The sequence below is a fragment of the Quercus robur genome, chromosome 9, assembly GCF_932294415.1.
Source record: "Quercus robur chromosome 9, dhQueRobu3.1, whole genome shotgun sequence".
NCBI classification, from domain to species: Eukaryota; Viridiplantae; Streptophyta; class Magnoliopsida; order Fagales; family Fagaceae; genus Quercus; species Quercus robur.
This window is the reverse complement of record NC_065542.1, coordinates 29537897-29552797: the sequence shown is the minus strand read 5'-3', so window position 1 is coordinate 29552797 and position 14901 is coordinate 29537897. Positions and strand designations below refer to the sequence as shown.

Genomic DNA, 14901 nt, shown 5'->3' with positions numbered 1-14901 from the left:
CCAAGCTCCACCTCACCTCTTCCCTGACTTTCTCAAACAAATAGAACATCCAAGAAGCCATCTCCCTCTCTAGTTTCCATGGGTAAACAACAAATCTGAATTTCTTACGTCACTTTGCTCTCTTTTTCTCTTAAGGAAAGTGCTAGGAAGCTCCCTTGGGTCTTTCTCTCAAGTCCAGGGGTTCACACACCAAAATAAAGATAAGTCTCATCTTATCTCTTCTTTGACTCTTTCAAAACAACTACAGCAATCAAGAACACTCTCCCTTGCATTCGTACGGGTCCAACACCAAAAAGAAAGAAAACTCTCTCAAGCTCTCTACCTCTCATACTTTTGGGTCCAGCCACTAGGAAAGGAACATACTTTCATGCAAGAGTGATTTATTTCTATTTTCTCTCAAGAACCATAAATTTGGTAAGGATTATAGCTACTCTCACCTTATAATCCATGATTTCTTCAAGGAATTTTTAGTAATGGTTTTTGTGGTTTGTGAAATTAGGAAATCATGAACAATCTATATATTTATAGTGTTTTAAGAAGTTTTGAAATTGTGTTGGTGATTTGTTTTGAAGGTAGATTAGAGTTTTCACTAATTAATGATTTTATAGGATTAAGGAAGTAAAAAAAAGTTAGGATGAGTATTTTTGATGCTGTTGCTGGGATTTTTGTTGTGTGTATTTTTCCTCTAAATGGTTAAATGACTATATGTCATTGTTTTGTAACATGTCTAATGATCATATAAAAATCCACATATGAAAATACCATCGTTTGATAATTGTGTGTGAATTTACAAGAAAATGTTACAAAGCTGTCACTGTGACAGATTCTATGTTTACACATGGTAAATTAGGTATTAAATTGTATTCAGTGAATTTGGATACTAGGGATATTTCTTATGAAATCGAGGACACATATGGTTGTAATAGAAGTGGTCTCATAGCATTTGGATTAATATAAAAATAATGGTTTAATTTCCAAGTTGCATGAAATTCTGTCAGGACAGAGTTGAGTACATTGTCTTGTATGCTTTTTAGTAAATCATGGTTTTATGTTTCGACTCCGAAAGTTTTATGGTATATACTGGACATACAGGGGAGTGGTTTTGTAAATTTTCATGACATTTGGATGTGTATGGGCAGCCCATTTTTATTTTACAAATGAGGCATATGCTGCTAAAATGTGCAGTAAACAGTAAATGATAACTCTGACTTTGAGGATTTAATTCTAAAGTTAGGGTGAACGTTTTAAGTTATAATTTAATTTGTTTATCTTTTGATATGTTTAGATCATAGATTAATTTCGTGTAACTTGGTTTGAGGTTTAGTACTCAAAGGAGGGGTTCTAAACCATGCAATGGTTGTATTTATGAAGCTGCTTTGTTCAACATGTTGTATGATGAATATATTTTGTGTTTGTGGGAACCTCATTGAGGTGGGATTAAGATTTCCTTGATTATAAGAGATAGATTTTAACATGAATATGTAAGTTTATGATAAGAAGTAATTGATAGTAATAAGTTTTGATATTTGGTTTAGGTGTTACCAGTATCCAAGTTTAAGCTCCTTCGACTTTAAGCTCTCAGTTCCTCTGCTTTCAGGTAAGGGATAAGTCATATGGGTATTTGGTAAGTCATGAGATTATTTTAAAGTATATTATGTATCAAAAGGTTTTTTATTAGAGATATAGCATATAATCATTACTCTGACAAAGATATGTTCGTGAGCTTTCGAAACCTTATGTATATAATTTGAGCATAATGATGCCATTACTAATTTCCACGAACATGATGTTTAAAGAAAATAATAGAAATGCTATTATTATGAAATGTTATGCAAAATAAGAAATTTCAGTATGATGTAAAGTATGAAATGTTTTCGGGTTATGTCCTCTAGTGATCTAAATTCTATCAGTAGGGGTTAATTAATGGCTTTCCACGGAAAACGTTATATGATTGGCCATTAAGTGGGACTGGCTCTGGTGTACCTGTCATTGTTTGTTACAGCCAACTTGTGGAGAAAGTCAACCTATCCCCATGGTTGAAAGATATGTATTATGATGTGATCTCAGGAATACCTGGCATTGTGGGGAATGCTGGATGCCTAGCACCGTGGTGATAGAAGCCTCCCAAATAAGTACAGACTTATCAGATATGGACTAACCAATAAGTTATTTATGAACAGCTATATTATGTTGTTAATCATTTGAATGATTTTTTTTAAATGCATTATGAAGAGTTAAAAGCTCTCATGAAAAGAAGTTTATGATAAAAAGAAAAGTTGTTTTTTAAAGATAAGAGTTTCTGAAGTTCTATTGTGCTATAAAGATAAAACTTTTGATGAAAGTACAAGTTTATGTTTAAAAGTTATCAGATATCTGTTTTTATGAAACGTTAAGTTTTATGACCATGAAAATTATAATATTTTAGGAGAAAAAGCTTATAAAGAAAATGTTTTCTTATTAGTCAAGATGTTTCTAGTTTAATACAAAATTGCCAATTATCTGATTTAAGTTAAAATAATTATTTCGTAATGAGAATATATATATGGTAACTTTGTAGGAAATAAAAGAAGTTTGATCCGAAAGGTTTTGGTAATATTAACCTGATAAGAAAAAGGAGAACAATTATTTTCTATGAAGAGCGTAGAAGTTATTATTGTAAATAGTATAAAATACTATGCATGAAAAATTGTTCTCCTATTCGAATATTCATAGAATGAAATGATCTGATTTACATGCATCCTTATTAAATTCTCATATATCTTACCTTTACTGAGCTGTGTAGCTCACCCCTTCCACTCTTTCAATTAGCAGGTTTTATTTTGGAGTAGAAGGAGCCTTAGTCGAGTTTGGAAGGAGTTGGTTTTAGTTTTATATGTATAAATCCTAAATTAGCAATTTGATGTTTAGATTTGTAGCATTGTGTATTTTAGGATCTAATGAAAGTGTATACCTTAAAGTATTAAGAGATGTATTATGTGAAATTTAGAATTTGAATAATCGGTGGATTGTGTTATCCTTTAAAGTACAATGTAGATGCTCTGAATATCAAGTGGAAAGTTATATCATTTAAGTAAAGAAACAATAATGAAAAGAAAGAGGGAAGCTTTTGTAAAAGTTTTGGAAAAAGTTAAGTTGGTTCTTGTTAATATCAGGTTTAAGCTTGATATTAGCATGCCGGTCATGGTCACAAATCCGGGTATCGGGTTTGGGGCGTGACACTGGATATTACCTAGAATAATTGGATCAGGTAGGGTTGGATATCCATTATCCAATGGGTATGGCCATCCCTAATCACACTATACTATTTCAGCTAATTTTTACTTTTACTTACAGTACTTTTAGCAAAAAAATTTCAATTTCAGCAAAATAAGCGAATCCCAAACAGACCCTAAGTAGTCTTTTTACTCAATAGTATAATGCAAAATAGTCAATACCATATTGGGGGCCATTTTAGTTTTGCTACAAAAGGAAATAATTTGGTATTTATGTATGCTGGTATGTCATTTTGTTTTTTAGATAAATATCTAATTAATTTATTATTGTCAATTTTTTCTTCATTTGAGCATTGGATTTATTTCTAGTTTTAAAATTAGATATATAATTAGTAATAAAATAATATTTTATTTTATTTTTTCTTAGCTATAGATATATAATTTTGATCATTATTGGTTCCATAATAGTTGGGATTGTTTAGTACAACACTATGCTACAAGCAAAGAAAGTTGGCTCTTTTCACCAATCATCCTCTTTTGTTCAGAATCATCATGCTCAATCACATAACATATATAGAACATATAAATAAATGAAAGATGTCAAATCCAAATCCAAATCAACTGATTCCTTTGTATTTAAAATTATCAAATTTTGATCAAATTGTATTATTATATATTTAAAAACTAGAAGCAAGATAGAAAATTTATAGAGGGAGAATACCTTCCTTCGCTTTAAATACAAAGCAAAACTTACGAATTTTAAGAAGAGAGAGATTAAGTTTCTGTTTGACAAAGATTATTTTTGCCAACTTATTTTACTATTCAGCTTATTTTTGCTACTATATATGGGTCCCACTGCACTTTTGGTACTATTCATGGGTCCCACTATACTATTTCAACTAACTTTTACCTTTATCTATAGTACTTTCAGCAAAAAATTTTCAGTTTCAGCAAAATAAGCTGATTCCAAATGGACCCTAAAGAAGAAACTATACGCTTTGATTGAATTTTTCCGGAACATCCCTTACTTCCTTTGGTCAAAATCATCATGATCGCGCGCACACACACACATATATATAAAGAGAGAGAGATGAAAAATCCCAAATTTAGACTTTGTCGTTCATAAACTTTGTCCTTCATAAATTTATGAATTTTTACTATAAATGAATTGTTTACATTATCAATACTGCAAATAATAATATGATATCATATGGACCTATTTACAAAAGAACAAAATCAAATCTTAAGTCTACATAAGTATATTAATGTTAAAATAGCCTTATATTCATGAGCTTGTTCATAGACACATTATTACGTTTAAGCATCGCTTGTTTTATAGTTAAGCTTAAACTTCAACCTAATCTTGACTTGTTTGTTAAATAGATTAATATATATAAGCTTTGTCTTGAGCCGAAGTTGGTTCATTTACAGTTAGATTCCAACGAGTTAATCAACAACTCATCCAATGCACAATCTAGAAACTTTGAGGAAGTAAATGTGGGTTGGCCACAATCCTTTGCATCAAGCTTCTCATAAATTACAATTGTCTTGTTAAGGTAAAAACATACTAATATAACTTTGTCATCTATTATTCACAACTTCTCACTTTGACAATTGAGAAATGTTTCGTAAATATTTTTGTGGCTTTAAAGTCATTGGTTAGTCATTGTTTTTACCAATATACTGCTAGATTTGGGACTAATGGATGGTTGTATCAATTAATAGAAGAGCATAATTATCTAGTCCAGTATCTTTAACAAACAACTTATTTTATGAACAAGTTAGAATATTTGAGGGAGTATATGCGGTTGTACCATTATATGATTGTTGATCCACTCTCCTATTTACTTTTGTACCATTATAGTACTGCTAGATTTGTAGAAAATTGGACTAATGGTTTCAACAATCAACATAACAGCTTGTCAAGAACTGTGTAGCTTGTAGCTCATGGGCATTCCTGATTTCACCCACAGAATTGAACTTTGATTTAAATCCCTTCTCTGCTGATTTGGACAAAAAAAAAAAAAAAAAAAAAAAAAACAACAACAACAACAACACAGGAGCACTATATCTAATTTACAGTTTGGCCAAGGGTTTTGGGGTTCAATTATAGCTCCAAAGATCAAAATCAAGAACAATGAAAAAGATTGGCTTTACTGGTAATAAGCTTGTTGTTTAGATGTTCAAAATTCTGTCCATAAAGCAGAATATTAACACAATAAAAGTTTGACAGTATATAGATGCCACGATATTGACACAATATAGTGATGGTAACAAAATTTTATTAATGCTACATAGTGATGATGAAGCACAAATTTTTATTAACCCCTTGTTGGCCTGATCTCGATCCCTTCAACAATAAGGCCAGACTTCACTGAAAGACATTTTACCTCCTTAAGTCCAAACTGCAGTTCATCAGCTTCTCCTCCCTCATTGAAAAACTGACCCAACTCAATCTCTAACCATCCATCATTTCTCTGCTTGGGACGTGAAGTGTGCTGCTGCTGCGGCAGTACAACCTGGTCTTGCTGTCCTGGCTCCACGGCAGGCAGGCCCAAACCAACAGTCTGTTCATAAACTTCACCTCCTCCAGTTGTTCCAATTGAAGCCGTTGGAAGACGGTGTTTAAATCCATGGGCTCTGCTCCTCAACTTGTACACAAGGTAAGCAGCATAGTTTGTTTTTGGAGACAGCATGGAAGTACTCATCTTGCCATTGATGTCAAACCAACACACAAAACTAAGTTTAGCTATCTCTGAGAACCTGTTTGGTTTTTACAATGTACAGAATTAAAAACTAAATGAAAAGCATAAAATTAAAAAAAGGAGTACTAAAATAGAGCAGGAACAAATCTGGAATTATGTAGAGACCTGGATTCAGGTAGAGAAATCCATCTCCAGTACCGAGAATCGTCACCCCATGCAATGGTTAGCTCCCTTGCAGAAAGAAGGTAACATTTCTTACCACTCAATTTGTCCAAGAAAAAGCTCTGCTAGAAAGAAAGAAAGAAAGAAAGATGAGCAGAGATATGGTTATATTCGCTGATTGTGGTACAACTTAATATTCATGCGTGATCAGTGATATATCACATAACAAATTTAATCCATACAGAATTTCGAGAGTCTTGATCACATAACCAAAGCCTCACACAAAATTGGAGAAAATGAAAATGTTTAAATAGTTATAGCATACAATAAGGACCAACATTCAAGAACTGACCCCTTATTTCTTACTACGCTTATTTTCATTCAACGAATTCAGAAACAGAGTTCAGAGTTCTAGAATTGGAAAACTGTCCCTTTTAAAATGTTTGAAACTGGAATTGAACCTACGTATATAACTTACTGAAGCAAATCAAACATTTAAAAAGTTATTTAACTCAGGATAATTATGGGATTGTTTGCTTGGCTAATAGTACCTTTTTAGCGTCATCGATTAGGATGGGGTTATCGGAGAGACTGAGGTAGAGCTGTTTCTTAGAAGAGAAACTCAAGGAATCCGATGATGATGATGATTGAGCAATGATGGCCTGATAATCGGACGGCAAGAAGCTCTCCCAGACAGCGTTGGATTCAGCAGCCGCACGGAATATAGAAGAAACCGCACAAGCTCTGCAGGCATCCTTAGGAGTGGTCAATGCTATTGTGTTCGATATGCATCCCTCTGGTAACACTGAAATGTCCACACCGCAGGCGCAGGGAGGACCACTCCTTTCTCCCTCTTTCTCTTTTTCCATCATTTTCTTTTCTCCTCTGTTTCTCTGTCTCGCTCTTTCTCACATACAATCCACATTTTTTTTTGGCTTTAATTGCTTATTGCTTAATGGTTAAGTTTTTTTTTTTTTTTTTACAGGTAGGTTTGATTTTAAACGTTCTAGGGTCCTTTGAATTTATTAAGGAATGTTCTAAAATTTATTTAAAGTTTACTACTACACACACAAACTATTTTATAAAATTTTGTTGTGATCAACTTTGACTAGCTCTCATTTGGGTTTATCACAAACATTACTTTCGTAATTACAAATAACTATTTATAATATCAATAGTTCGTAAAAAAAAAAAAAAAATTACAAATTTTGTATCTCTAACATTTTTCTTATTTCAATATAAAGATGTTCATGGGTAGGGTTTGGTCATATTGCCCACCAATTTGTCACTTGACTCAACTAGTCCAACTCTATCAAGTCTTATATACCCAAACATGTTATTGATTGGTGGGATACAAGTTGTCGACCGGCAAGCCTCAATATGTCAATGGTAAAATAAGTCCAGATTACCGTCCTCCTCATTAATAGTGGCACGTCGCAGAGCTATTGACAGATTTGGTAGAAATTTCACTAGATTCGATGAAGATCTCAACAATTCGGTGAAGATATCGTCAAATTTACTGAGATCTTTGTTAGATTTGGCAAGATTTGAATTGTGAAAAATGGTGTCAAGGCATACAAGGATGAACAACGAAAAGAAATCGTGGGTTGGTTGGAGTCTTTTTTTTTTAATAAATTTTATTTAGAATCAAGATGGAGTTGTTTTATTAAAATAAAGCTAAGAAGCATCACAAATAACAAAAAGTAAAACCTCATGAGGGTAAGCAGCAATATTTCCACTTCGCTTGACATGATGAACAAATGTTACCTTTCTAGAAAGGGAAAACCACCATTCAAATGTTAGTCAATTTGAACACTCTATACCCACCATTTACTACCACATTCTGGCTCTAAATTTAGATTACTCCGGAACATGTGATTTTGTTAGATCCAAGCCTAATTTTTTTGATAATTTGATAGCTAATGGTGGAGGAATTTAAATCCAAGATGTCTCTCTTGAAAGTACCATGAGATGTTAGTTAGTTTAGCTACAAGGCTTTTGGTGAACCTAAGTTGGACAACCCTACATTTAATAAATGACTTTTTTTTTTCCTTTTCAAAAGAAGGTCTTGAGAGCTTTTAATACACTCAAAGCATCTGTCATTTATTTTGGTAATTTTATATATGATTTATTTGGTTTTTATCCAACTCATTCCAATTGTGTTTTCAAAACTTTTCTAATTTATTTGGTTTTTATCTAACTCATTCGAATTTTGTTTTCAATGTTTTTAATTTATTTCTAACTCAACCAAACATGTGAATTTAAAAATTTTAATAATAAAAAATATACATTATTAATATATTTGATTGAAATATATTTTATTATCAATTTAATAATCCATTAAAAAAGAATATTTTTCCTTTAATTTATTTATGTGAAAATTTTAAAATACTAACCCTTTTTAGATATATGCGTACTTTCGAGAAAAAAAAAAAAAAAAAAAAAAAAAACTCAGCTTGTGCTTAGTTTGTCTACTTTTTTAATATTTAATTTCAAATATTCATTTGATTTTAGTACCTTAAAAAAGAATAAAGCTAGTCATACAATAAAGTTTATTCCAATTTTTTTTTTTTTTTCATTCTCTTTTAGGAGCCATTTATTTTTTTAACAAATGTTAGGAACTATTTAAGTCCTACATAAAAAAATATATATATATATATATATATATATTTAAATATTATAGTACACGTGGGATAGTACAATATTTGGCAAGTATCTATCTATCTATAATCTATAATCAATCTCTCTCTCTCTCTCTCTATATATATATATATAAGAAGAGACTTCATGTGAGAAAGCATGAGATTTTGCCAAATGGCACATTCTATGCAAAAAGAATTAAAATATTTTTAAGTGCCACATTAAAGATAAGAACAAATTAAACATTGACTTTTTTTGTTTCATTTGGTTCAATGTTTTAAGACTTTTCTAATTAAAAAGTAAATAGTCTTTGTATCATTTAGTTCAATGTTTCAAGACTTTTCATCCCTCACACATACACACAAAACTCTTTGTATTTTAATTCACAATTTTCTCCTCTTGCACTTCTACCCCTTTATATATACCTATTCATAACCCTTCATGTCATTCCACGTCAAATACATACAAACCAAAAATGATGTCATTTACCTTTAATTTTTTGACGATGCCTACCTATCTCTAATATTGTTATTTCATCTAATCCTTATCGTATGAGTTGGCTACAACCAAGTAAGGGGAGCTTGCATTTTATATTAAGTGACAACGGTAATTACGATTTTGATATTAAGGTCAGACTTTGTGAATTTATGGGTTTTGTAAATGATGTGATTGATTGTGGGTATTTGGGATGTGTATTTTGTTTTAGGATTAAAGAGAAAGAGAAAAACACATTCTATATCAACTTTTATTCTATAATATTCCTCCATTTTTTTTTCATTCCTTCAATTGAATAATTATAATAGATATGTGTGCACAATTTATAATGGATCATTCTATGGCACTCCCATAAAAAAATAGGGGTAGGGTACCCACCTAAATCTAAACCATGCATTCTAATGTTTTTAATCTTGACCATTTAAATAATTTAATTGGGTTACCTTTTACCAGTAGAATAGGTTAGGGTATAAGTTAAAAATAAAATTTCTTTCTTTCTCTCTTGTTCTTTCAACTTTGCTTCTCTTCATTGATTTTCACCACGTCTACCCCCAAATCTCATGTAACCATTTTTCATCCATTTTCCTGAATTTTCTCCTCTAGGTTTATGCTTTTGAATGGTGGGTTTAACCATTTTTTTTTCTCTATTATTTATGTTGGGCCTAGTTGAGAGATTTTCTTTCATATAGTAATTTTTGAGCACTAATATTGGGAAGGTTGCAAAATCTAAACTGAAATTTCCTATTCAGCAGATTCAAATCGAAAATGAAGCCATTTTCTTTGATTTTCCCCCAATTGTAACCCATGTGAAATTTCCCCTCTAAAATATCCTTTAGCAAATGTATAATGTGAAACTTATAGAGATTTTGATTTTGGTTTTAGTTCTTGGCAATGGACATCTCTAATTCCTAACCTTACAACTACCGTATCCAAACATAAACGGGGAATCTGGATATGAAATCAAGAATTTAAATAAAATTTTATGAAATCTAAATAAAGAATATTTTATTTTATTTTATTTTAATCTCAAGAGGACAAAGAATTTAGACTATAGCATAATAGTCATAGAAATTAGATGAAGTAATGAATTCATTGTTGAAAAGCGAAAAAATTTTAAATTGCACACATATGTCCATTACACTTTTTTCACTTAATGTAAAGAATTATTAAAGTATAAAACACCAACGTAGGAATATTGTAGTTTAATTAATGATAAAAGCATCTATTCAATATATTGATATTTATTATGTGGTGTAATAAGTTATTTGTTCATTTAATAATAGCTTTTGTTTCTTTAATACATTAGAGTTTAGCATAAGATATTTATGATATCATATTAATGTTGAGTTGGCTTATGGAAATATCATAGAATTTTTATGGTATCATGTTTATGTTAAGAGTATGATAATGGTAGGTTAAATGAAGGATAAAGTTTAACAACAAAATTGGTTATAGCCTTAAACTACAACCTTACTCAGTATCTTTTTATTGGAGGTGAATTTTGACAAATCCACTATTGGATTTGATCTTCTTCAATATCCTCCATTCTTGCAAAATTTCAAGAAAATTAAATATCAATAGCTATGTCATCAATTGATTGTTTAAATTGCAAGTTTTTGTAATTTAAAATTATGCATAAAATATTAGCTTATAGATTATATAATAAATAATATCCGATTGACGCAATATTTGACATGTGTATTAAGAGAATAAAGAATATGCAATTCAATGGTTAGATTTTTAAAATATGTAGTAATGTTTATTTTATTGAGTAAGGTTGTAATCTAAGGTTACAATAAATTTTGTAGCTAAACTTTGTCCTTAAATGAATCATCATTCTAATATGCATATTTTATTACTCATGTATATTTTAAAAAAGATAAAAATAACCGTTATAAATGGGAATTGGGAAAAGTAAAAAAAGAATTAAATTACAAAAGAAAAAAAATGTATAACAAACTTAAAAAGGAAACAGGTGGCATGGGTTGATGTGATAAGTTTTATAAAATAATATGATTATGCAATTAAGAGATAGGTTATAAGTAGGTTCTAGTTTGCTCAACTGGTAAAGTCTCTGATAGTTGTATAAGAGATCTAAGGTTCAATCCCTGCCTACACCAAAAAACTGATTGGTGTTTTGGTCTGATGATAAAGAGCTATCATTAGGAGCGGACACCACAAGTTGAAATTCTCTAAAAAAAAAAAAAAAAAAAAAAAGAGATAGGTTATAGGAGTTGATGCAAACGTGTAGACATGGAGAAAAAAATAGTAATAAAAAAAAGTGGAAATAAAGAGATAAATTTAAGTGTGTTGATCATTCTCAAAAAAAAAAAAAAAAAAAAAAAAAAATGAAGTGTGTTGATATGTTAAAATGATGTGTTAAATGCATATTGATTAATAGAGAGGGCCTTAAATTTTTTTGGGTGAAATAGTCTTAAATAAAATAGGCTTTTACTAACTTATGCCTAGAGATGGACCCAAAATTTCAAGCTAGGGAGAGTTGGAGTATGAGAAAATAAATTTTTAGTTACAGTACTTTCAGCAAAAAATTTTCAATTTCAGCAAAATAAGCGAATTTCAAACAGACCCTAAGTAGTCTTTTTACTTAATAGTATAATGCAAAATAGTCAATACCATATTGGGGGCCATTTTAGTTTTGCTATAAGAGGAAATAACTTGGTATTTATGTATGCTAGTATGTCATTTTGTTTTTTAGATAAATATCTAATTAATTTATTATTGTCAATTTTTTCTTCATTTGAGCATTGGATTTATTTCTATTTTTTAAATTAGATATATAATTAGTAATAAAATAAAATTTACTTTTATTTTTTCTTATGCTATAGATATATAATTTTGATAATTATTGGTTCCATAATAGTTGGGATTGTTTAGTACAACACTATGCTACAAGCAAAGAAAGTTGGCTCTTTTCACCAATCATCCTCTTTTGTTCAGAATCATCATGCTTAATCACATAACAGATATAGAACATATAAATAAATGAAAGATCTCAAATCCAAATCCAAATCAACCTCAATTGCTTTGTATTTAAAATTATCAAATTTTGATCAAATTGTATTATTATATACTTAAAAACTAGAAGCAAGATAGAAAATTTATAGAGGGAGAATACCTTCTGTGGGGCCAAAGAATTTACGACCTTGGCCCACTTTACATTAGGGCCCAGGGCCCAAGCCGAGGAGAACAATTGCCGAGGACGCATAGTGAAAGTCCCAAAAAAGGCCTAAGGATATGGCCGAGGACAATCTTATACTCAGCACCTCACAGATCGCCTAAAGGAAAGGACGAACTCAGTGCAGGGGCAGGACAAGTGAGAAAGCTGCCAATACTGTAGTAAAGAACTCTGCATCTGACAGGCCCATACTCTTCACCATGCCATTCAACTTTTACAACCACCCCCAACCATTCTAGGTATGGACTGATAAGACAAGTCTCTACCCCAGAAAGTGGAATTGACACGTGGACACAGGAAGGAAAGTGAATGCTAATATAAAAGGGAAAGAGAACAAAAGGGGGGGGGGGGGGACCAGGAAGTCTGGGAGGAGGAGGAAATGAGCATGAATCTCCTCGGAAGAGGTCTGAAGACCGGAACTACTCGAGTCGCACCAGAAGAAGGTTTTGCTAGATACGCTGGGTTCACCCTCGTACAAAATTCATAGGAACCAGGGCTAACCGCTGTCCGGTGACCAAGGGTTAGCCTTACAAGCCCACGCTCTACAAATTGTATTGTTTGGGCCTTTAACGTGCGAACCCCACACTATTTTGTGGGTCGCTACAAATTGTGTCCTTACAATTAGCACCATCTGTGGGAAAGGCTTGTGCATTGGCGTAGACAGTGGGTCGAGCTCCTGTCAACCCAGGGCCTGTGAGGGCCCCTACGTTACTTCCAGCGACCTGATGTTGTTACCCCAGTATAAAATTCTACTATGGACTATGTTTCGAAGCACTAGCGACAAGGACAATTCTAGGGGCTTCCACCATCAGTTCAACGCCCCACGCCTTGGCCGGGGGACTAATCCTCGGTACTTCAAAGAAAAACTACAAGTTTTGGCCAGAACAAAGGCCTTGTATAGTCCTCGGACTCAAGTCTATAGGGAAACCAACTACTTCAAAGAAAAACTACAAGTTTTGGACAGAACCAAGGCCTTGTATGGTCCTCGGACTCAAGCCTATGGGGAAACCAACTACTTAAAAGAAAAACTACAAGTTTTGGACAAAACTAAGGCCTTGTATGGTCCTCGGACTCAAGCCTATGGGGAAACCAACTACTTCAAAGAAAAACTACAAGTTTTGGACAGAACCAAGGCCTTGTATGGTCCTCGGAATCAAGCCTATGGGGAAACCAACTACTTAAAAGAAAAACTACAAGTTTTGGACAGAACCAAGGCCTTGTATGGTCTTCGGACTCAAGCCTATGGGGAAACCAACTACTTAAAAGAAAAACTACAAGTTTTGGACAGAACCAAGGCCTTGTATGGTCCTCGGACTCAAGCCTATGGGGAAACCAACTACTTCAAAGAAAAACTACAAGTTTTGGACAGAACCAAGGCCTTGTATGGTCCTCGGACTCAAGCCTATGGGGAAACCAACTACTTCAAAGAAAAACTACAAGTTTTGGACAGAACCAAGGTCTTGTTGGTCCTCGGACTCAAGCCTATGGGGAAACCAACTACTTAAAAGAAAAACTACAAGTTTTGGACAGAACCAAGGCCTTGTATGGTCCTCAGACTCAAGCCTATGAGAAAACCAACTACTTCAAAGAAAAACTACAAGTTTTGGACAGAACCAAGGCCTTGTATGGTCCTCGGACTCAAGCCTATGGGGAAACCAACTACTTAAAAGAAAAACTATAAGTTTTGGACAGAACCAAGGCCTTGTATGGTCCTCGGACTCAAGCCTATGGGGAAACCAACTACTTAAAAGAAAAACTACAAGTTTTGGACAGAACCAAGGCCTTGTATGGTCCTCAGACTCAAGCCTATGGGGAAACCAACTATTTCAAAGAAAAACTACAAGTTTTGGACAGAACCAAGGCCTTATATGGTCCTCGGACTCAAGCCTATGGGGAAACCAACTGTTATTATTACTAATTAATTGTTATTATAACTACTGGACACAACCCGAGCATTGTATGGTCGCCGGACTCTGTCCCATGGAGAGGTTACCCATTAAAAATTGGGTTAATTCCCAGACCGAATGGAAGTCCCGGTCTACCCTCGGATCCTCAATTCTAAGAGAACTAATGCGAATGTGTTTAGGCCTGGTATAACCACACCTCAGTCCTCGGATTAGAGGCCATAAAGCGATTAAGGCCAGGTATTATCAAGAACACGACCAAAGTCCCTCACTACTCGACAACCCTCTCGGGTGGTTTACTCTTGGTTACTCATTCTCAGATGACTGCCTCACGCGCATTACAGAGCACTCGGCTGTTATCTCGGTTAGTCTCGTATGTTTAAACTACTGTGGGTTGGTACTATTATGATTGATAGTCTTAATAAGTTTAAAATAATAGCGTTTTGTTACAAGTTTTTCTGGCCTAAGTATCGTTAAAGCAAAAATACACATGAAACACATTCATTCACAAAGTAATTACTGTAGAAAAGAAAAAATATTTAGAATTGAACAGGATCATCTTTTATTAAGACAAAGAAATAGTACAA

General features: G+C 32.7%; 1 protein-coding gene and 1 long non-coding RNA gene across 13 annotated transcripts in view; one reads left to right on the top strand and one right to left on the bottom strand.

Annotated features, from left to right (window-relative positions):
* Positions 1-101: 101 nt before the first annotated feature.
* On the top strand, positions 102-2397 carry LOC126700405 (uncharacterized). Its single transcript, XR_007647129.1, has 2 exons — positions 102-414; positions 1536-2397. It is a non-coding gene; the product is annotated as an uncharacterized LOC126700405 (long non-coding RNA).
* A 2945-nt stretch (positions 2398-5342) lies between these two features.
* The window catches only part of LOC126700400 (F-box protein PP2-B10-like), a 110072-nt gene continuing 100513 nt past the window's right edge, over positions 5343-14901 (bottom strand). For 2 of the 12 annotated variants that reach the window (XM_050398548.1, XM_050398542.1), the window contains exons 2-3: positions 6083-6201; positions 5343-5975 (exon numbers count right to left, since the gene is read on the bottom strand). In XM_050398548.1, coding sequence (XP_050254505.1) covers positions 5534-5975; positions 6083-6201 — 561 coding nt within the window. In that variant the 3' untranslated portion in view covers positions 5343-5533. Of the gene's footprint in view, positions 5976-6082; positions 6205-6630; positions 7026-14901 lie in introns of those variants that run through there. The other 10 variants (XM_050398549.1, XM_050398543.1, XM_050398535.1 and 7 more) reach the window with 8 other exon arrangements.